The following is a 23,326-nucleotide window of genomic DNA, read 5'->3' as shown; positions in this document are numbered from 1 at the left end:
GTGGGTCCATGGCTTAGATGGGATAGAGAGTGGATGTAATGGGCCAACAGGAACCCCTACTAAGAATCTCCCCAGAGACCCAGTCAAATTGAGGATTGTGGGCCCTTAACCAGGGTAACCCCAACACCAATGGGGCAAAAGTACAGACAGTCACATAAAAGGACAATTTTTCAGAGTGTGTGGCTCCAATAAACAAAGAAATCTGGCTAGTGCAAGAGGTAATTTTACCTTGGGATAGTGGTTCCCCGTTTAACCCACAAATCTCAATTTCCGATGCCAAGGGTACTAAGGGAACAGAGTGTTTCAGGTCGAATTGGCGGTCCATAAAAACCCCGTCGGCCCCACTGTCCACAAAGGCCTCAGTCTTGACAGTTTGACCGAGGATCTTCAAGGTCACCGGAATGATAAAAGTCTTCTTGGGAAATTCTGACTTCTGGCCTGACAGGATATTTCCCATCACCCTCAGGCCCTGAAGTTTTCCGGCTTTTCTGGGCATGATACTACCACATGACCTTTATTCCCACAGTACAAACACAACCCCTGCTGTCTCCTCCGCGTCTTCTCACGCGAGGAGAGGTGGGTAGCCCCAATCTGCATAGGCTCCTCAGTGTCTGAGGTTCTCTTGGGAAGGAAGGAAATCTCAGTCTCCCTTTCAAGCCTACGCTCTCTCAGCCGTCTATCCACCCGGATGGATAACTGCATGAGCTGATCCAAGCTATCAGGCAAGGGATATTGTACCAGTTGGTCCTTTATCTGGTTAGAAAGACCTCTTCGGTACTGGTGTCTCAGGGCTGGGTCATTCCACTGGGTATCATGGGCCAACCTCCGAAACTCCGTACAGTAAACCTCAACTGGCCTTCGCCCTTGCTTAAGGATCGAAATCTGAGCCTCGGCTGAGGCCGTCTTGTCAGGGTCATCATACAACATGCCCAGTGCCGTAAAAAAAGCATCAACACTTTTAAGCAACGGACAGTCAGGCTGCAACCCATATGCCCAGACCTGTGGGTCTCCTTGTAGCAAGGAAATCACTATGCCCACCCGCTGAATCTCCGACCCAGAAGACTGAGGCCTAAGCCGGAAGTATAGCTTGCAGCTCTCCTTGAAACAAAAGAACTGCGAGCGATCTCCAGAAAAACGATCCGGGAGATTTACTTTCGGCTCCTTAACCCCTGCAGGTGCTGCTGCTGCGGGAGCTCCGCCAGCAGCCTGGGAGGTGTGCATTTTAATGGACAAATCATTAAATTGTCGAGTCAGGACCTGCACCTGATCGACCACCTGTTGCAACGTATTTTGAGGGGTATGCTCCATATTCCCACAAAATTTCAACAGGAGTATTAGGCTGCTGAATATGTTATGCACACCAGTGCCTGCAGGAAAGTACTGGTGTCAGAACTGTTATGCACTCCAGTGTCTGCAGGAATGTACTGGTGTTTGAACTGTTATGCAAAACAAATGGACTCACAGACAAACTGGGGAATATGACATAACGTACACAGAAGGTATTAGGGTAACAAAATACACACAAAGTGAACAGAGAAGCCCAGAGGCTAAGGAACTGGGTATCTCCCTTGTATTAGAACTGCACAGATGGAAAAAGCAAGATGTTGTGTTTTAATACGTAGAGAACCCGAAATGCTGTTGCTAAGGGCAACAGCAAAACCCTAAAGGGTTACCAACGGGTGTGGCAGTAAACTCCTTGGTCAGAGATGGAATGATAGACACAAGGAGAGTCTCCACAATCCTATTTCTCACTTGCAGTGCACAGGTTTTAGCTTACTGCCACTAAACTGACCCCTGACACCTAGCACAGTGAGACAGGATTAGACAGGCAAGTCTTAGAATACAGCCGCAAACTTGCTAAGTTCACAGAGTAGTAACAGAACCCCAGCAAGCTAAACGACTGACTCCAGTCTTACTGCTAGGTCTGGATTGGCAGAGTGTAATACCAAATCCCCAGGCCTATTTGCAGTAAGCAACAAACAAATACAAGGCTACACAGTACTGGCTAACTTTCATGAACTGACTAACCAACAAAGATTCAGCAGCATCTGCTTACCCTGAAAAGAGGCCTTATAAAGCAGGTGCTGTCCACGCCCCACTCAGACCTCACAGACTGTGAGCACAAAAACCAGCACCGGATCCCCTGCCGTGCACAGAGCCTATAACCACTGCACAGCAAAAGACCCGAACCGGAGTATCAGCTGCGCTCAGGTTACTCCACTAGCACTTGTCTCCCGGTTGCCATGACGACGTGGCAGCACAGGGCAGGAGACCCTAACAGTGGTTCTCCAAGTACCAGCATGCGGGGGAGGCTTGCTGGGCCTTGTAGTACTGCTACTAAAAACAATATCTTTTCTTTTACAACAAAGGCTATCAGCCTCCCCATCCGCAGCCCATTGGATGGGGGGGGACAGCCTCGGGCTTCACCCCTGGCCCTTGGGTGGCTGGGGGGGGGGACCCCTTGATTGAAGGGGTCCCCACTCCCCCAGGGTACCCCGGCCAGGAGTGACTAGTTGGATTTTTTATGCCACGGCCGCAGGGCACTATATAAAAGTGACCCCCGGCTGTGGCATTATCTGTCCAGCTAGTGGAGCCCGGTGCTGGTTTTAAAAATACGGGGGACCCCTACTCTTTTTGTCCCCCGTATTTTTGGGACCAGGACCAGGCGCAGAGCCCGATGCTGGTTGCTTAAATATGGGGGAACCCCTGTCATTTTTTTCCCCATATTTCTGCAACCAGGATCGGCTCAAAGAGCCCGAGGCTGGTTATGCTTAGGAGGGGGGACCCCACGCAATTTTTTTTTTAAAAATAAGCACTTTCCCACCCCTTCCCACTGATATACATGCACGGATCTCATGGATCCGTGCATGCCTATCCAATCACGAATAAAAAAAAATGGTCTGTTTTTTTTTAGCACTTTTTTACGAGTTGTAATTTTTCACGGCAGTGTTTGTTTGTTTTTTGCTTTGCACTTCTTAGTAAATGACCGAGATTCATACTTAAACAGCCGCGTTTTGACCGATGGTGTATTCATTCGTAATTTTTTACTTGGACTTGCAAAAAATTACGAATGCCCTCATCTCTGCCGTGATTAGTGTTTAGTAAATTACCGAGATGACACTTTGATGAAAAAACGGCATCTCGGTCAAAATCGGGAGCTTAGTAAATTTCCCCCTATGACTTTTAATTAAATTACCAAACTAGTATCAAAAGTAACCAAAACTGACAATATGTCTCATATACTTAAATTGGTTTATGCCATCTGAGGAAGGCACATTCCAATGGGGCCAAACTCCGAAAAGCTTAGGTTTTCGTTGTTTGATAATAATGGGGACTGCAGTCTGCAGTGCTAATTACCCTTTTGCTGGATATTTCTGTTTAATCTCCTTCATTAGGCTGATAGTATATATTGGTGATACATAAAAATGCAATTTCTGCATAATTTTATGTTTAAAAAACCTAGATAAATAGAGATAAAGTTTATAAGCATATTTAAACTTAGGGGCTGCTCCCCTGTATCCTTTACACATTTCTCCAAATTACTATGGTTTCTTCAGAAGGGATATCACAAATTATTTAAACTGATTTTGCAGCCAGCAGACAATAAGGGGCCTATTTATTAATTTTTTGTCATAACATGATGTAGAAACTGCAGTTTCTGCATAATTATATATACAATATGCCCTGTCCCTTTGAGCAATATTTTTTTTTTTTCATTTCCATACTTTTATTTCCAAAAAATTAGACGAGTCATATAAAGGTTTTTTTTATACTTGTATAAAGTAATTTCCATGTAACAATTTTTAATAAAGTCTTTTGCAAGCATTGAAGTATATTAATGTGTAGACATTACACATTAAAGATACAAAGTACAGAGTAGCAGGTGTCCGCATAGTAAATGTAATAGGACGATAACGCAGCAGAAAAACTTGAGTGAGATTCAAAGTTAGTGCCAGTTAGCTGCCAAACTATTGCTAGACAGATACGAATTAAACAATACAAGTATATGAACGGAGAAGTGTATTTTAGATTTCTCAACTTAATAAAAAAAAAAAAACAGCAATCCCACAAGTAGCTTAACTGCCAAGGTGAAAAGCTTTTGTGGCAAGAACATAAAAAGGCAACTACAGTGAGCAACAGTTACAATCAAACCAGTGATTAATGAGAAGTAATCTTGGTCCTCAAAACAAACACCATTTCATTGTCCTCAACTGTAAAAAGGCAAAAATTAAATTACCAGCCACTTGAAAAATGACAAAATAGCTCTCAATAAGCATCAGGAAACACAAGGAGATGGGGGGACAAGACAAGACATTATTCTACCCATTACCAGAGTACAGGAGAAATGACAGGCAAACAACACTGCAGAATGTCTGACGTAAGCGGACTCAGAGAGGCTAATGACATAAAAGCTCCAAAGTTCTTCTTATTACCAAACGGTGAGAAATGGTGAAGCCCATAGTTAGGCTCTCTCTGGAAGACCTGAACACAACTGAATACAACTCAGTTAACACTGCTGTCTTTCTATGGACCAAGAATTGCCTTCCATATACATGTGGAAATATGCAAACTTTTGTGAATGCATGGCTGATCACAGTTCAAATTTGAGATATTCAAGGACATCTTAATAGTGAGATCGACTGGTGTGAAATTTGGTTCAGAGTACATAAAAGGTACAGTGCGAGAACATTACAGTTTAAATCACACTTTTTAGAGCCCTTGCCACAAAGCACCTTGCGATTAAGTGTATTTAATTATTTACTTTCGCAGCAAGTGAACTGGATCCCAGAGTGGAAAGAAAAAGCAACGATTTAAAGTAATAAAGTTGTTAGTATGTTACTTATTACAGCAAAAGGTAACATGCCGACGATATTCATAAAATAATATTTAGAGTCATAAAATTTCACTTATTTTCCAGTGGTTAAGCATGTCTTATTTTGGACGGTGTGTAGCTCTTGTCTATGATTTCATCCTGTAAAAACATGTGAAGGCACCGTTCATTCTGTGCCAAAGGGTGGCCGGCAACCTTGTTTATAAATTGTTCAAGCCCTTGCTTTCTTTCCTCTATGAAAGAGTCATCAAAGATTCCTTCATCTCCTCTGAATGGAAGCTGACGAAAGAGAGCCTTCCCAGGTAAAGCTGGCACAACCACCTTACTCTCCCTTTCAAGCTCACTTCTTAGCCACTCAAAGTCACTGTATCTTCTGCGGACACAAGACTCTTTCAATTTAAAAATGGGAAGGTTTGTCTCTCCTCTCACTTCTTGCTCGTCACTCTCTTTGCTTAGTATAAGCTTCCCCTCATTTTTTTCTGTAATCTTCTTTACTTGCTAAAATCTTCAGGACCTGAGGAATCTTCAGACGCACCTCGTAGGTAGTATACCGGTTCCGGCCCACTCCCACCGTGTGAGGGCTGCACACCTCGATCTCCAGGAAATTGCTGGGCGGCCCGTAAGCGTCGTTCAGGTTCTGCGGCTTACTATGCAGCCGGCGCGTGTCCACCACAGTCTCTGCCATATCTCGCGGAGGAGAACTAAGCGACCAACGGCCCAGGCGGAACGAGTCCCGTTCTGGCCCGCGACTCCTTTGAGCAATATTTAATAGATATAGGGGTTATTCAACTAGTGTCGGAATTTCCGTCAAGTCAGAAAAATTTCACTTTCCGACTTTTTTAGGTTGAATATGGATTTGACCTATTCAAGCCCAGTTCCATTTTTTTGACTTGTCGGAAATCACATGGATTGGCGGATTAGCCGCGGATCCACAATTTTTGTCGAATTTGCGGCGTTTCGAACAGGTATTTCACCCGTTTTCGACAATGCCAATTCAAATTTAAAAAAAGTTGGATCGGCATAGTCGAAAACGGGCAAAAACCTGTCGGAAATGACCGCAAATTGAATAATTGAATATTAGTCATAGAGGGGATAGTTTTGTTCACATTGAAAAAGCGATAATGGCGGCATTACTGTTATTATTAATACATAAGCCCCTAAGCAATGAACAATTGCGATTTACTGCAGTTATTGGTTTAATTAACAGTATTTGTTATCTGCTATTTGTTTAATGTTTTTTTTATTTTAACAACTAATGTAAATCAACATTGAGGCGTTGCTATTTAAATTTGCAGTGCTTTTATCAGTTATAGGGCTTAATGTATTAGGGTACGAGCTCGGAACAGTTGCAAGTTTAGCGCTAAATTCGCACAATTTCAGAACTCGCATATGTAATAGGCTGCAAGAACATGCAAACTTGCATGAGACTCGCACTTCCACTACTCGCAGGGGGCAAACTTGCATCCAGATGTTTCCCCATATAAAACATACAAATCACACAATGTAATAGGGTGTAACAGAATTATTACCAAACTTTTGCAACAAAAAAAAATAGACCTACATCTGGCTAGTAAGTTTGACATAAGCCTGTACAGATCAGTGGATCCGTGCAGGCTTCTGTGTGTAAAATTAATTAAATAGTTAAAAATCAGGGGGAAAAATGGTATGGGTTTCCCCTCAAAAGCATTACCAGCCCAGGATCTTTGAGCTGGTCCTGGTTAAACAAAATGCAGGGAGACAAATGCATAGGGTTCTCCTATATTTAGTGAACCAGCAAATTCTCTTGGTGCCATCCCTGGTTCTAAAAATATTGGGGAACAGAACAAGTAGGGGTCCCCCGTAGTTTTGAACCAACATCGGGCTCTACTAGCAGGGTAGTAACAGGTTGGCAGTGATTGACAGTCAGTGCACTCACAGCCAATCAGCGGCCTGTTTCCACGGTAATGGGCGTTGATTGGATGGAACACATATGGATTCCGGTAATAGCGATGAGAAGCTATATGTGCATACAAATAAAGCTCCTCTAGGTCCAGCTGGTTTAAGTAATGCAGTTTTTTTTAACCACGGATGCCTGCTGGAGAAGTGAACCCATTTGCGCAAAGGATAGGTGAGTATGGTCCCCTCCAGTAGCAGATTCTATTTGGAGAAGAGGACCGGACATACCAGGGACAAGGTGAGTACTCAGTATTTGAGTGTGTTAGTGTGTGTATTAAGGTTATACTTTTGAGTGTGTGTGTCCTGTGTTTATTTTAAAATTTAGTTTACTATAGGTACCAGCAGGCTTCAAGTACCAGCATGCTGGGAAGGCTTGCTGGGACCTGTAGTCCTCCTGAAAAAAACAATATTATTCCAACTTTCACAGAATTGCTATCAACTCCGCACCCACCGCCCAAGGTTGGGGGGTTCCCCACTTACCCAGTAATTCCCGGCCTGGGCTGGCTAGTTAGAGGGGGTGATTGCTTCTGCCAGCGGACCCTGTCAAGTCTGCTAGTGGGGAAAAAAAATGGAAACCCCCCCGTCCCCTACACACACACACTCCTAAAAGCATAACCAGCACCGGGCTCTTTGAACCATGCCTGGTTCAAAGAGCCCGGTGCTGGTTATGCTTTTAGGAGTGTGTGTGTGTGTGTAGGGAAAGGGGGGGTTTCCATTTTTTTTTTTTTTTTTTACAGATTTTTCACTATTTAACAACTTTTAGACACAGATCTCACTGATCTATGCAGGCATCTGTCAAACTTGCACCTTGTAATGTGAATTTTATTACAAGGTGTAAATCACCTTGTAAAGAAACTCGTATTATAAGGTGTAAGTTTACCTGCAATTAAACTTGCATAGACTCGCAATTGTAATAGTCTTGAACTCTCCAACTCACAGGCTATTAAATAGTGCGAATAGTGATATAAACTCGCACCAATCTCACAGCAAGTAGGTTCTGGTTTGTACTCGCACTTTTATTTGTATCCTCTTATATTCAGCCCATAGGGCAGTATTCAAATGATATATCACGCCCAATCTTCTTTCTAAAGTGATTCCCGTTATTGTGCATATCGCGCCCATAGTAATCAGGTTTAGCTGCATAAAGGCTTGGGCGCCCTCAGTCCCCCGGGGGCAGCAAGCTGAAAAGGTTATTCTACGACCATCAGCACAAACAAAATGGGTGTGGAAGGGGGTGAAAAGAATTGAATACCATAGACTTTTATGTCACCATTTATTGATATTATGCCTATTTCACTTAGAACATTTGTTAATGTCTTTGGTATATTTACATATCTTATATCCCACTCTGCACCATCTGATAGATGCTTTCTTTATTGACCATGTGTATATTACATGAATGTTTATAATGTTTGTTTTTGCTATTTTTATTCAGATGCAATAATAAATTATATATCTGCTGTATTATATATATTTTTTAAATCAAGCTAAATAGAAAATGCATTCTTTTCTATGAATTCATATGTTAAAAGGACTTTTTATGTTTATAATCTAGTTGTGTAAAGGCCAGTACTCCCTGGCCGATGCGGGAGAGATGTGTGCTGAGCGAACCGCTCAGCACACATCTCTCCCGCCGCTCAGCACAGCGCGATGTGCGCTGAGCATGTGGGGGGAGATGGGGGGGGGCGCTCATTTCACCCAGCGGGTGAAATGAGCGACCCGCTAGATTGGCCTGCACGGCAGGCCAATCTAGCACCAGCGATAGCGATGCGCGGGGCTGCACATCGCTATCGCTGTAGGGGGTACACACGGAGCGATCAGGCTTAAAATCGAAGCAATCTAGTCAGATTGCTTAGATTTTAAGCAGCGATCGCTCCGTGAGTACCCCCCCTTATTTGTATCCACCTGTATGTATTGTAGGTGTGTCAGTTGAGTGCCATCTTTCATAACGCCAAAACAACAAACATAACTATGAAAACAGTATATTTATTTAAAAATATTCCTTCACATTTTTCTATTTGTAAATGATACTTATTGAGTGAACATTCGATAAATTTGTTCAAAACAACATTAAAAAGTAGCGTTTCACATGGTATAATATATTCAGTCTGATTGTTTCCATCTTGTATTTGAACTTTAATTAAGATCAGATTTTGTTTCTGGTCAAAAGTGCAATAACACAGAAGATTATAAAGATTACACGTGCACTGCCTTTCTTTAATTATTGAGTCAAACTCTTATCAGGTTCTCTGTCTTCTTATTTATACGTATTTTGCATTTTTTCACATTCCAGGAAATGATGACAACTTAAACTCAGTTTTTTATGAGCACCTAGCAAGATCTCTTCAGCACTCATTGTGTGGAGACTTGATATTAGGACGATGGGGAAATTATGCTTCCGGTGACTGTTTCATTTTAGCATCAGATTATTTAAATGCATTTGTCCATTTGGTAGAAACTGGAAATGGTCTTGTTACTTTCCAGCTACGAGGACTTGAATTTAAAGGTAAGATGATTATGGATTAATTAACGAAGCAAAAGCATACCTTTACTTTTATATGCAGATTTTATAGTTGTGCCTCTGTATGCTTCAGTGGATCAGGGGAGGGATGGCCAAATACAGTTTGACTATAGTAAGGACATATTTACATAATTGCGACTGAAGAAGACCCATACAGAGATGAATATACTATCAGTAACCATATCATAATAATAATAATAATAATAATAATAATAATTTCTCTTACGTCCTAGAGGATGCTGGGGTTCCATTTAGTACCATGGGGGTATAGATGGGTCCACTAGGAGCCACTGGCACTTTAAGAGTTTAATAGTGTGGGCTGGCCTCTCCCTCTATGCCCCTCCTACCAGACTCAGTTTAGAAAATGGCCTGGAGGAGCCGGTCACAGCTAAGGGAGCTCCCGGGAGTTCTCTTGGTTCAGTGTTTTCTAGAGTTTATTATTTTACAGGAAGGGTGCTGGCAACAGTCTCTCTGCTTCGTGGGACTTAGGGAGGAATAGGAACCAACTTAATAAAGAGTTAATGGTTCTCTACTCCGCTGACAGGACATTGAGCTCCTGAGGGAAATAATCGCAAGCCCACGAGGCGACCGCTCACTCCCGCAGCACGGCCGCCTCCCCCTAACAGAGCCAGAAGTTAGAAGAGTGGTGAGTACAGCTCTGGTGTCCCGGTTAGCGGGTCGCCGGTGGGTATGGTGGCACAAGGGTAGGAGCGCAGCTCACACAAGGCTGCGCTCCATGGAAGGCTCAGCAACATCTTATGTATGTCGGTGCTGGAGGGGCATCCTGAGCCAGCGCGCAAACCCTACACTGGTAAATAGCTAACAGGGGCTAATCCCACTGTTTGCAAAAATTCCTCAGCCAGTATAAAAATTTAGTGCGGGAGAGCCGCGCGCCATTGCGAGGGGCGGGGCTTCTCCTCAGAGCGAATCCAGCACTCACCAGTGCCATTTTCTCCCTGCAGATTAACAGTCAGGATGCTGACAAGGAGCGCTGCCCTCCATATAACTCCACTGCGGTACAGGGTGTTATAGACAGGGGGGTAGTGTAATTAGGTACTAGTTAGCCTATTAAGGTTAGCTAGTCAGCGCTGGGTTTTTATCATAATAAAAACCTAAGAAGGCGCGGGGTGGCTGGCTCCTTATACTCTGTGATTCTCTGAAGGTACTCTGGGGGAAACTGTATCTGACATTTTCCTGTGTGTGTGTGTGTGTGTGTGTGTGTGTGTGTGTGTGTCTAAGTGTGCATATTCCACACTACCATGTCTAAGGACGCTGTGTCCTGTACTGCAGAATGTTTATCTTCTCCTGATTAGTCAATTCCATGTACTCAAGACTGCAATATACTTTCTCAGCCTTCTGGATCCGAACCCATATGCGTGGATTCTTTAAGGAGGATGATGTCCCAAATTTCAACAAGGATGTCACATACTGAAAACGAGACGCAGTTTCTGAGAAAATATGTGGAGGATATGATGCATTTAGCCCCCACTACTTTGTCTAAAAACCCACCTACATACACACAAAAATGTACACTTGCCCAGATAATGCAAGCTGACACTGATGCTGATTTTGATACATGGAAACGGTGATTTGGATATGCAGGGAAGGGGGGAAGGGGATGCAACTAATGATTGAAGCCATTAAGAATGCTTTGCATATTACTGAGAAGGTACCTGAGCAGGAAGAGGAGACTTATGTTACCTTAAATAAGAAATCCTCGCTTATCTTCCCTGCTTCTATGGAATTAAACTCCTTATTTGAAAAGTGCTGAGAAAACCCAGAGAAAAAATTCCAGATCCCTAAAAGAATTCTCATTGCTTTCCCTTTCCCTGAAGAGGATAGAAAGAAATGGGAAAACCCACCTATAGTGGACGCTTCTGTATCTAGGTTGTCAAAAAAGGTTGTTTTACCTGTCCCTGGCTCAACCTCTTTAAAGGAGCCGGCTGACCGCTAGATTGAGACTACGCTCAAATCACTATACACTGCTACAGGAGTGGCTCTGAGACCCACTATTGCTTGTGCGTGGATTTCTAGAGCCATAGTAAAGTGGTCAGGCACCTTACTGGAAGAATTAGATTCTATGGATAGGGGTGACATTGTTTTACATCACATACAGGATTCTGCGGGTTTCATGGTAGAGGCCATGAAGGCTATTGGCCTGCTTAATGCAAGGGCTACATCCATGGCAGTCTCGGCACGCAGAGGACTCACTCTGGCTACGCCAATGGACTGCGGATGCAGAATCCAAGAAAAGTGTGGAGTATCAACCTTTCACTGGTCAGGGCCTGTTTGGGGACGTACTGGATGCGTGCATATCCACGACAACTGCGGGTAAGTCGACCTTTCTTCCCTCCGCAGCTGCACCGGCTAAGAAATCATATCCTACACCTACACTGCAGTCCTTTCGGTCCACAAATTTTAAAAAAATCCAGAGGTCCATCCACCTTTTTTAGAGGAGGTACAGTAGGCAAAAATCCAGAAAATCTGCATCAACAGGTTCCCAGGAACAGAAACCAGGTTCTGCTTCCTCAAAATCTTCAGCATGACGGTGGACCTCCCAGCCTTGAGATCGGGCAGGTGGGAGCGAGACTAAAAGATTTCACATCTGGGCGTCATCATGCCTAGACCCCTGGGTAAAAGATATTGTTGCCCAGAGGTACAGATTCTTCAAATCAGGCTTACCAGCTTCGCTGACAGAAAGTGCAATCCTGCAGGAAGCCATTCAAAAATTGGTACAAACAAATGTCATTGTTCCAGTTCCACCTCACATAAAAAACAAGGGTTATTACTCAAACCTGTTTGTGGCACCGAAACCGGACGGTTCGGTAAGACCAATATTGAACCTAAAGTCATTGAACCCCTACTTGAGGGTATTCAAATTCAAGATGGAGTCTCTGAGAGCGGTGATCTCAGGTCTGGAGAAGGAGGAATTCCTAGTATCCCTGGATATCAAGGATGCATACCTTCACATTCCGATCTGGCCGCCTCACCAGGCCTATCTAAGGTTTGCACTACAGGCGTCTCCACAGCTCCGAGGGCGTTCACCAAGGTTATGGCAGAGATGATGCTCCTCCGCAAGCAGGGAGTGAACATAATTCCATATCTGGACGATCTACTGATAAAGGCATCTTCCAGGGAGAGGCTGTTGCAGAGTATTGCTCTCTCAACTCAAATACTCCAGGATCATGGGTGGATCCTGAACCTTCCAAAGTCACATTTTGAGCCGACAAGGAGACTACCCTTCCTGGGGATGATACTCGACACCAGTGGAGAAAGCGTTGGTGATCCAATCAATGGTCTGGGATGTCCTGAAGCCAGCTCAGGTTTTGGTTCATCAGTGCATTTGCCTTCTGGGGAAGATGGTAGCCTCCTACGAGGCTCTGCAATACGGAAGATTCCATGCAAGGTTCTTTCAGCTGGATCTCCTGGACAAGTGGTCAGGATCACATCTTCACATGCACCGGTGGATACGCCTGTCGCCAAAAGCCAGAATTTCACTCCTCTGGTGGCTGCACACTTCTCACCTACTTGAGGGCCGCAGGTTCGGGATTCAGAATTGGATCCTTCTAACCACGGATGCCAGTCTAAAAGGTTGGGGAGCAGTCACCCAGGGGGTAAACTTCCAAGGAAAGTGGCCAAGTCTGGAATACATACTTCCAATAAACATTCTGGAGCTAAGGGCCATATACAACGGCCTTCTACAGGCATTGCATCTTCTTCAAGATCAAGTCATTCAGGTTCAGGCGAACAACATCACAGCAATGCCTTACATAAACAGGCAGGGCAGAACGAAGAACAGAGCTGCAATGTCAGAGGTAACAAGAATTCTCTGGACAGAAAGGCAAGCAGTGGCGCTGTCGGTGATCTTCATTCCAGGAGTGGACAACTCAGAAGCGGATTTCCTCAGCAGACACAATCTCCATCCAGGGAAAATGGGGCCTCCACCCGGAGGTATTCGCAGAGGTAACCAGCCGATGGGGTGTACCTCAGATAGACATGATGGCCTCTCGCCTCAATAAGAAGCTTCGGGAGGTACTGTTCCTGGTCGAGAGACCTACAAGCAGTGGCGGTGGACGCCCTGGTAACTCCATGGGTGTTCCGGTCAGTGTATGTGTTCTCTCCACTTCCACTCATCCCAAGGATTCTCAAACTAATAAAAAGAACAAGAGTTCAGGCGATCCTCATTGCTCCGGACTGGCCAAGAAGGGCTTGGTACGCGGATCTTCTGGAATTACTGCTGGAGGATCCGAGGCCTCTTTGCAAGGACCTTCTACAGGAGGAGCCATTCACTTATCAAGTCTTACCACGGCTATGTTTGACGGCATGGGGGTTGAACGCCAGATCTTAGCTCAGAAAGGCATTCCGAATGAAGTCATTCCTACTCTGATCCAAGCTAGGAAGGGAGTAACGTCTAAACATTACCATCGGATTTGGAAAAAGTATGTGTCTTGGTGTGAATCCAAGAAGTTTCCTATAGTGGAGTTTCAACTAGGACGTTTTCTCCTCTTTCTGCAAGCAGGTGTGGATGTGGGCCTACGTTTGGGTCCCATAAAGGTCCAGATTTCGGCCTTGTCCATTTTCTTCCAGAAACAATTGGCTGTTCTCCCTGAGGTTCAGACATTCTTGAAAGGGGTTCTGCACATCCAACCACCCTTTGTGCATCCTACGGCACCTTGGGATCTTAATGTGGTGCTGCAGTTCCTGCAATCGGATTGGTTCGAACTTTTACAGAAGGTGGACATAAAATTTCTTACTTGGAAGGCTGTCACACTGTTGGCATTGGCATCTGCAAGACGTGTGTCAGAATTGGGGACTGTGTCGCACAAGAGCCGCTACTATATTTACGATGAGGATAGAGCTGAGCTCAGAACGCGTCAGAAATTTCTTACAAAGGTTGTGTCGGATTTTCATATCAAGCAACCTATTGTGGTGCCAGTGGCTACTGACACCTCGATTACCTCAAAGTCCTTGGATGTTGTGTGGGCTTTAAAAATTTATGTGAAGAAAAATATTCGTCACAGGAAGTCGGACACACTATTTGTTCTTTATGATCCCAACAAGGTTGGGTGTCCTGCTTCTAAGCAGACAATTTCACTCTGGATCAGGCTTACTATCCAGCATGCTTATTCTACGGCAGGATTTCTGATTCCAAAATCTGTTCTGGCCCACTCTACCTGTAAAGTGGGTTCTTCCTGGGCGGCTGCCCGGGGTGTCTCGGCTATTCAGCTTTGACGAGCAGCTACTTGGTCAGGGTCGAACACGTTTGCTAAGTTCTACAAGTTCGATACTTTGGCCTCAGAGGATATAAAGTTTGGTCAGTCTGTTCTGCAGGAACCTCAGCACTCTCCCTCCCAGCTTTGCTACATCCCCATGGTACTAAATGGAACCCCAGCATCCTCTAGGACGTAAGAGAAAATAGGATTTTATATACCTACAGGTAAATCCTTTTCTCGTAGTCCGTAGAGAATGCTGGGCACCCGCCCAGTGCTTCGTATTCCTGCATTGTTACTTGGTTAAGTATTGTTGGTTCAGTCGTTGCTGAATCGTTTTAAGTTGGTTAGCTTGGCTGTCCTTTTGTTATGTGTGAGCTGGTGTGAATCTCACCACTATCTGTGTATTTCCTTCTCTCGAAGTATGTCCGTCTCCTCGGGCACAGTTTCTAGACTGAGTCTGCTAGGAGGGGCATAGAGAGAGGGGCCAGCCCACACTATTAAACTCTTAAAGTCCCAGTGGCTCCTAGTGGACCCATCTATACTCCATTGTACTAAATGGAATCCCAGCATCCTCTACGGACTACGAGAAAAGGATTTACCGGTATTATCACTTGCAGGTGGATGAGGGCTGGCTCAATGGTGTATCAATAATGGGTGCACACTGGCCCCTGGTTCCAGGGAGGCCCACTCCGCACACCCTGCTCTCATTTCTTCTATATTTACCTCTCCAGAGCACAGTGTTGGAAGCCGCAGTGCTGCAAAATAACTGGGAAATGGCATTGTGCCCATCTGACCGGCATTTTGCACATGTGCAGTAGGGAAATCAACGGGGAAATGAGTGCTGCACTATTTCCCCAAAGACCTGTGCATGCGCAGAAGACTCTGCCACAGCGCCAGCATCTACTAGCACTAAGAGCAGAGCAGTGCTGACGGACAGAGAGGAGGGGAGGTGGACCGTATGAAGACTGCACACGAGTCACCTCCTCTCTTGATATGCCCCTGGTCTAGATGAGGGTAATGGCTACCACCAGAACCTCGCTGCTTCTGACGCAGGAGTTTGATATGTCGTTTATGCTTGCCTCTGACATCTAAGGGGGGTACACATGGGGAGATTTCTCCCAGAGATGTGTGCTGAGCGATCTAGCACAGACTGCTCAGCACACATCTCAGGACACTCAGCACACAGCGTGATGTCTGCTGAGCGAGGGGGGAAAATGGTGACATGAGCGAGCTGACTAGATTGAGCCTGCATGCAGGCCAATCTAGAACCGGCGATAGCGACACGCGGGGCCACGCATCGCTGTCACCGGCACACCTAGACACGGAGCGATTTGTGCTTAATTTCTAAGCAATCTAGTCAGATTGCTTAGAATTTAAGCACACATCTCTACGTGTGTACCCCCCTTTAGACCGTGCATAGTGTTTCTGGATTGTTTTAAAAAATAAATAAAGTCACAGGATAAGTGTTGTGAGAAATTGGTACAGTGGAAGGGTCATGCTCCCTATTAGAAAGCTGCTGTATGGAAAGGTATTTGTGAAATGGAAAAAAAAAAATAAGGAGGGGTTGATATTTAATTCGTTTTTTACTTTTAATAAACACAATAGGTATAATGTGTGTTCTGTGTGGGTAGGCAGGTGGTGTATTTGTCAGCATTACAGCAATGTATTGTAATGCATGGGAAGGAAAAAGAAAAAAAATTGAGTTTGTTTTTTTTAACTAAAGGAACGTATTGTCATCAAAGAGAAGTGGAAGCAATAACTGAAGGTGATGAGGACAATGAAGGATGCTGCTGCTTTCAAACTGGCCATTTGCCACATATCCTGTCATGTAATTCGGCTTTTAACCTGAGATGGCTGACATGGGAAGTAGCAAGAGCCCAATATATACTTGAAGGATATAGCGTCATTTATAGTAATGCTGAAAGCCTTTTGCAGGTATTTGATCTGCGGAAAATTCTCATCAAATATTATGTGAAGGTACAGTATGAACTTTTCATCTAATTTGTATTTTGTTATAGAAAAACAATGATGTGAGATTGTAATTATATTGTGCATGTTTCCAAAATGCATGATCTGACTGTAATGATTTACTGTATCTTGATTCTCAGGAGATGTAGTCATATTCTTGATGTTCATATTGTCCACATCACAATGACGACATTGTTGAAATGCTGACATTGAACATGGCAGCATCTGCAGAATGCCGCCATGTACACATGGTGGACATGTGATATGTTGACATTCTGCATGAACCAGCAGCGGAGGTTTAGTGTTAGACTATGTGAGGGAAGCGTTAGGGATTAGGATCAGCGGTTAGCAATACTCCCCGCTGGAAGCACCACAGGATCCGCCAAAAGTCATCCTGACATCACTGCCGCACCCAGAAGACACTGCTTGAGCCGCCAGACCAGGTAAGTCACCATTAGATCACCATGGACATTTTTTGACATTTTAATCATGTCAAAATTTCATCAGTGATTAATATCAGCATGCCAGCCATATCGACATTACGATCTTGTCAGCATTCTCATGTCGACATTATGAATGTTGACAAAATATACCACATCTGTTCTGAGAGTTTAACTGACAATTATAAGTCAGTATAATTAACAAATAAGTATTTTCTTCGAAAATTGTCTTTTGGTGTGGATACCACAATTCCCAGCTCACATGATTTTGAAATAACTATAGATTAGAAAGTCACTGGATAGATGTAAAAACACAATTCCTAGGTTGGCTGTGGCACTGAAATGATGCTCAGTTGCTAGAAAACACAAATGGCCTTATACCAAAAATCATTTCACTTAACTTCCTTATAAATCTCTTCACTCCCATATAAGATGATTGATCCAAGGTATGACATGAAATAAGATAAATTGCATATAGTCTATTGCCAACAGATAATTAAACCATTTGCTATAAATCTCTATGGTAATAGAGAAGTTCTTCATTTGTATAGTATCTTTAAAGCCATTAGAGACACTCCTCCTTCCAGGTTTTTCTTGTCAGGACATATACCTAGTGGAGAAAATGAAATGTATAGAAAAGCTTAAACAATTGTTAGGTTCCTGGTGCTCAAAACAAGGAAGATGTTATAAAGAGAGTCCAGAGCACCAGGACGTAATGCTGGGAAAGGGAAACGGAATGGGAATAGCCCCTGGCACCCTACCTCCGTTGTTTTACCCGTGCTGTCAATTCACTCTTGCGAGACTATGGTTTCTTGGGCCCATGGCAGCCGCGTTTGAAGGGCGGATTAAGTCTGCCCAACTCCGATGCCCCCTCAAGTCTTAAGGAGAGACAAAGAGTGAACTGAGACAGGGTAATAACAAGGGGCCCTCTAACTGAAACAACCAAAGCCAGGGGCTACTGACTAGCCTAAAACTAAATGTATGTGCGGCTTGCCGCCAAAGGAAAAGATCAACAAAGGAAATGCTGTCCACACGCCGACACAATACTTTTGTGTATCGGCGGTGACAGCATAAGCAGAACCCTCTGCAAAACACCAGTGACAGATATAACCAAGGAATACAGCGGCCTAGGCCGACGGATGCGGCAGAGCCGCTACTCACGGAACCGGTACAAATACTGGCAAACGGACAGGAACCCTCTACGCTGCCGACACAGACTCTCAGAACTGGAGGACAGGCAGAATCCCAAACGACAGACCGGTGGACACCAAGAAGCCAGAAACTCGACCAGGCATAGGCAAAGCCACAGGACTTCTGGACAGGAACACTTCACGGCAGGACACGGGATCAGACACAGGAATCAACACAGGGACTGACACAGGAATCGACACAGGAAGCAGCTCGACAGACACTGCTAGACAGGAGCTCAGGAACTGGCAGGAACAAGCTCAGAACTCAAGCAGACTGGAAACCTAGAAATTTCACCAGCGTCTGTGAATTGCACTCAGCCAGCATATAACAGAGAGGCATAATTAATTATGTCATGCAGCTGCCCTGTTGCATGACTCCAAACTGACAAGATGCAATTAGCAGCCAGGTGAGGCTGAACACATGGGAACAAGCTGCAATTACCCAGACTCACCACCGGCAGCAAACAAGAGTATTCTTAAACAGAGCAACGGGAAATCCTGGCCTGCAAGACAACTTATAAACATAAAATAGGAATAAACCACTACCTGTGGTTCATAACAGTATCCTCTCCTTAAGGGTGAGATCCGAGCACCCCATGACACCCACGGGGAACATAAACAGAGGTATAACATAAAATACATAACCAAAATGCAAAATGGAAATGAGCCACAGCCGTGGCTCATAACATTACCCCCCCCCTTGAGGAGGGTTCAAAGGACCCCAAAATTCAGACTATCCAACACAAGGGATACAAAAAAAAAAACCTGACACACTGGTCTAACAGACAAGAAAACAGAAACAAGCTGTAACAACAGCTTGTAACAGTGCCCTCCCCTTGACGGTGGCCACTGGACACAAGACAAGGGGGAAAAAATCTTTTTTTTTTTTTATCAAGGCAAGAGTCAAAAATTATTTCTTCTTCTTCTTCTTCTTCTTCTTCTTCTTCTTCTTCTTCTTCTTCTTTTTACAAAGCTCTTTAGGTCTGACCAAGGTAATTCCCCAAACATTGTCTGAACTGATGGTACCACCCAGCAAGGCTGCGTTCAAATCAGAGATAGGTCTCTTACCCTTGGGAGCTGAACTTTCAGGCAAAGTACTACTATTAGAAGAAGACAGAAAAGCACATCCTGCAGTCAAAACAACAGGCTGAGACTCTTGTACCGAGTCTACAGTATACGGTGAAGTCTCAGCAGATAAGATGAGTGACCTAGAGGAACCTGAACCAATTTCTTTGGAACCATATCTTTTAATAACTGCATCACTGAATGCTGGGGGATCCTGAAGAATAGGATCTTCAGCATTCATTAGGCTGGTCGCCCACTCAAAAGGCTCTCCTCTAAAAGAATAAATCAGATAGAGCACAAGGTTCTCTGAAGTGATGCCCAGAAATGGTCTAGACAACATAATGATGTAATAGTGTTTGTAAAGCGCCAGAAATTGGACTAAGTCCCCATCAAAGATTATAGATGTTGAGATATCAACAGAGTCAGGATCTGCTTCATTCCCATCTGACTGACTTGAGTGTTTTGCTAGGACCTGGTCACTATTGACCCTACTCGAGGCTGAGACTTTCTGAACCCCACCTGGGGCAGTGACTTTCTGAACCCCACCCGGGGCAGTGACTTTCTGAACCCCACCCGGGGCAGTGACTTTCTGAACCCCACCCGGGGCAGTGACTTTCTGAACCCCACCCGGGGCAGTGACTTTCTGAACCCCACCCAGGGCAGTGGCCACCGGGAACCCCGCTGGGGCAGTGGCCTCTGGGAACCCCGCTGGGGCAGTGGCCTCTGGGAACCCCGCTGGGGCAGTGGCCTCCGGGAACCCCGCTGGGGCAGTGGCCTCCGGGAACCCCGCTGGGGTCAGCACCTCGGATTCTTTTACTGGGACCGAGCCGTCGGCCTCCCCCACTGGGACCGAGCCATCGGCCTCCCTCACTGGGACTGAGCCATCGGCTTCCCTCACTGGGACTGAGCCATTGGCCTCCCTCTCTGAGTCGATAATTATCGAAACTTCTCCCGGGACTATGACTTCCGGGACTTTTGCTGAAGCTATAACCTTCAGAACCTCCACAAATGCTATGCCTCTTAAGTTCTTTCCTGGGGAAGCGACCTCTAGACCCTTCTTTGAGGCTGCGTCTCTTGAGACCCCACTTGGGGATATTACTTCAAAGATCCCTTCTGGGGTTTTGCTTCTCGAGTTCCCTTCTAGAACTATGGTTTTAGATACCCTTTCTGGGGTTGCGCTTTTCAAGTCCCTACCTGGGGTAACAGCTTCTGAGACCCCTTCTGGTATGGAAACCTGAGCTATAATATTTGATGTCCCTCTATAAGCTAGAGCATCGTGTACCGTTCCAGCACTCTGGGCATCGGGTACCGCTCCAGATCTGGGCATCGGGTACCGCTCCAGATCTGGGCATTGGGTACCGCTCCAGCACTCTGGGCATCGGGTACCGCTCCAGCACTCTGGGCATTGGGTACCACACAAGGACCCTGGGCAACGGGCACCACTCCAGGACCCTGGGCAACGGGCACCACTCCAGGACCCTGGGCAACGGGCACCACTCCAGGACCCTGGGCAACGGGCACCACTCCAGGACCCTGGGCAACAGGCACCACTCCAGGAACCTGGGCATCGGGCACCACTCCAGGAACCTGGGCATCGAGCACCACTCCAGGAACCTGGGCATCGGGCACCACTCCAGGGGCTTGCAACTCTGCTTCAACAGGAACCTCAAGAGAGGAGAGAAACATTCTCTTTTGACTCCTGAATCTATAATGGGGCTCCCTTGCCCAAGGACCCCAATTATAGGACAGAGAGCTTTTTAGTGTGGGTTGTGTGACAAGTACCTCTGCCACAGTAGAGACAGGAGTAGGTCTTGTATCCTGACTCAACTTGGCCAGAGGGCAAGACTTGTCACCACACTTTGGCTTGCGCAACTCACAGGTCTGTAGATAGTGGCCTAAACCCCCACAATATAGGCATAAGTTTAAGTTTCTGTGACGCAGACGCTCCTCTTCTGAGAGCCTGGGCCGCAGAAAACTTTTAAACCTTTTCTCTTCAATTAAACCAGAGGATTCTCTTGTCACCATACTGTGAACAAGAGTCTCTTTAGAGATAGATGTACTCTCAACGACTTCTGGCAAGATGAGTAAGATTTTAGTCAGAAGGTTTTGCAGTTGATTTAAGGATTGCTGCAAAACTTCTAGTCGCTCTGGTCTCAAAGCACTGAAAGCAGAGTTCTATGTTTTTTGGCCAATTCTTTGCTGGGATCTACGCCATATTCTTTCATCGTTGGAGGTTTGCCTATGTCTGTTTTTCATGTGCCTCTCTTTAAAATGTTATATGTGTCCACATAATTACTTAATTTCTTTGAATATAATGCAGCGGTGTAGATTTATGGAATCTTATATAATGTATATGTATTATATCATATATTGATATAATGGTTTATGTATTTTATATCTGCAAATATATTATAATAGCCTTACAAAGAGGTGGGCTCATAACAAAAGGGGCGATGTTAGTATTGGTCCAATCACACAATAAGTTATGCGATGACGTTCCGATTCATATACATGTGATTGGCTCAGATTTAAGGAGCTATATCTCTACTGTCCAGTAAATATTTCCAGGCAAAGTCTAAATATACTTTACAGAGATATATAATCCTGGCTCATTGAACATATAAATTCTATACTTTATGACTACAAGTCAATTGTCCCAACTTGCAGAGCCTTATATAATATATGCAGATTTCATGTATAACTTTAGTGATTCCGAAAATGAGTTCAAGACTTGCAACACCAGCTCTATTTTGTCTAGTACATTTATTATAGGTGATACAAAATACAAGATAAGATAACACAATAGTAATAAATCTTATAATTTATCTATGATTCCTTAACCATGGTACATACATAAAAACACAACAGTTTTACAAACTTAAACAATTAATACACATACTGTACACTTGCAAGAATATGTGAGGGCATAATTCATAGCTACCGTCTTAGGATCCTGTTCCCTCTGGACGTCTTTCCTTCCTTCTCTCCTTCTAACTCTCTAGCTAACAGGTCTGCTACTTTTATCCTATATTTTACCAATTCATACTAGTATATCCCCATAGTTTCCAATGGAATAGATCATTATAGGTTTTCCATTTACATTCCACGGTGTCATAAACATGCTCTGCTCCTAGTCGGATTGTTCTGCTCAAGCAGGCATGGTGCCATAAAACGTGACATGCCCAACTTCGCCCACTCTGCCTACAGCAAGGAGAGTATTGTACAATTTAGAATGTCCCTTCATCCAAAATTCTGATGTGCTGACAAGTTTGCCTGAAGTGGTTCAGACCATGTTTATCAATAAATGTGATCTCTTCTTGTAGAAGTTAATTTAATATACTGTTTTATGACCCATGATCTGACCTATACCTGGACAATTGACCAGCTAGTTTTATAATTGCCAAAGGCATTTTGAGCTTTGATTGGGATCTTAACTATGAATTCCAACACACCCTGTGCGTACCAGTATCTGTTTGCACATTATGAGGTCCAAGCGAGGTGACCTATTGACTTTATCCACCAAGTTCTAATTATTTATTTGCTGTGAATCAGGTATACAGTATACATATACCTAAATATCATATTCCATGCATATAAACTTTATGATTTAGTCGGGCATAATGTGCTCAATCTAAATTGTACTTGGTATAGCACAGATCAGACGTTAATCCTTCGATTAATACAGATATGAATAATGGCATGGAAGGGATGAATTTGTGTGATGCTCAATGTATTGTGTATTCTGGCTATATGGCTTACACAGAGAAAACCTGTCTCTTACATTATAATCCATAATCATGCAGCAAAACACAAATATATATGTGCTACTAAAAATTCTCAAAACATAAGACTAATACATTCAAACCTATTTAAGTTATACATTACGATAATATATACATATATATATATATATATATATATACATACATACACTCTTAACTGGTTAAGATCACATTGGGTCATAAATCATATTTTAATTTACATAATTTGTTCTGATTCTGGTACCTACTAAATGATATTGTTATGTAATGGTCTATATAGCAACAGCGGTTTAGGGCTATGTGCATGTCTACTCCTTATTCACTACTGCTTATATCTTTGATACCCGTGAAGTTCGATTTCTTATTATTGTACTGAGGGATCCTCCTGATACCTCTTTATGC

General features: G+C 44.2%; 2 protein-coding genes across 2 annotated transcripts in view; one reads left to right on the top strand and one right to left on the bottom strand.

Moving 5' to 3' along the window:
* The window catches only part of PCNX2 (pecanex 2), an 809,726-nt gene that overhangs the window by 591,183 nt on the left and 195,217 nt on the right, over positions 1 to 23,326 (top strand). The window contains exons 25-26 of the mRNA XM_063917734.1: positions 9,060 to 9,272; positions 16,224 to 16,477. Coding sequence (XP_063773804.1) covers positions 9,060 to 9,272; positions 16,224 to 16,477 — 467 coding nt within the window. The remainder of the gene's footprint in view (positions 1 to 9,059; positions 9,273 to 16,223; positions 16,478 to 23,326) is intronic.
* Positions 3,751 to 5,551, bottom strand: LOC134910092 (sorting nexin-3-like). The gene is made up of 2 exons (XM_063917733.1): positions 5,367 to 5,551; positions 3,751 to 5,248 (listed from the first exon to the last, which is right to left on the bottom strand). Exons 1-2 carry the CDS (start codon positions 5,514 to 5,516, stop codon positions 4,922 to 4,924), a joined length of 477 nt encoding a protein of 158 aa, XP_063773803.1. The 5' UTR covers positions 5,517 to 5,551; the 3' UTR covers positions 3,751 to 4,921.

This window comes from Pseudophryne corroboree, chromosome 4, assembly GCF_028390025.1.
Source record: "Pseudophryne corroboree isolate aPseCor3 chromosome 4, aPseCor3.hap2, whole genome shotgun sequence".
Classification (NCBI taxonomy): domain Eukaryota; kingdom Metazoa; phylum Chordata; class Amphibia; order Anura; family Myobatrachidae; genus Pseudophryne; species Pseudophryne corroboree.
Note: the sequence above shows the minus strand (reverse complement) of the source record. Positions and strands in the feature narration are given on the sequence as shown.

What these genes read in the sequence shown, in the direction of transcription:
- LOC134910092 (XM_063917733.1), bottom strand. Translation starts at nt 5,516, where the DNA reads ATGGCAGAGACTGTGGTGGACACGCGCCGGCTGCATAGTAAGCCGCAG. An exon ending in ACCGGTATACTACCTACGAG is followed by an intron (nt 5,249 to 5,366) that starts GTGCGTCTGAAG and finishes GTGAGAGGAGAG; the next exon opens with ACAAACCTTCCCATTTTTAA.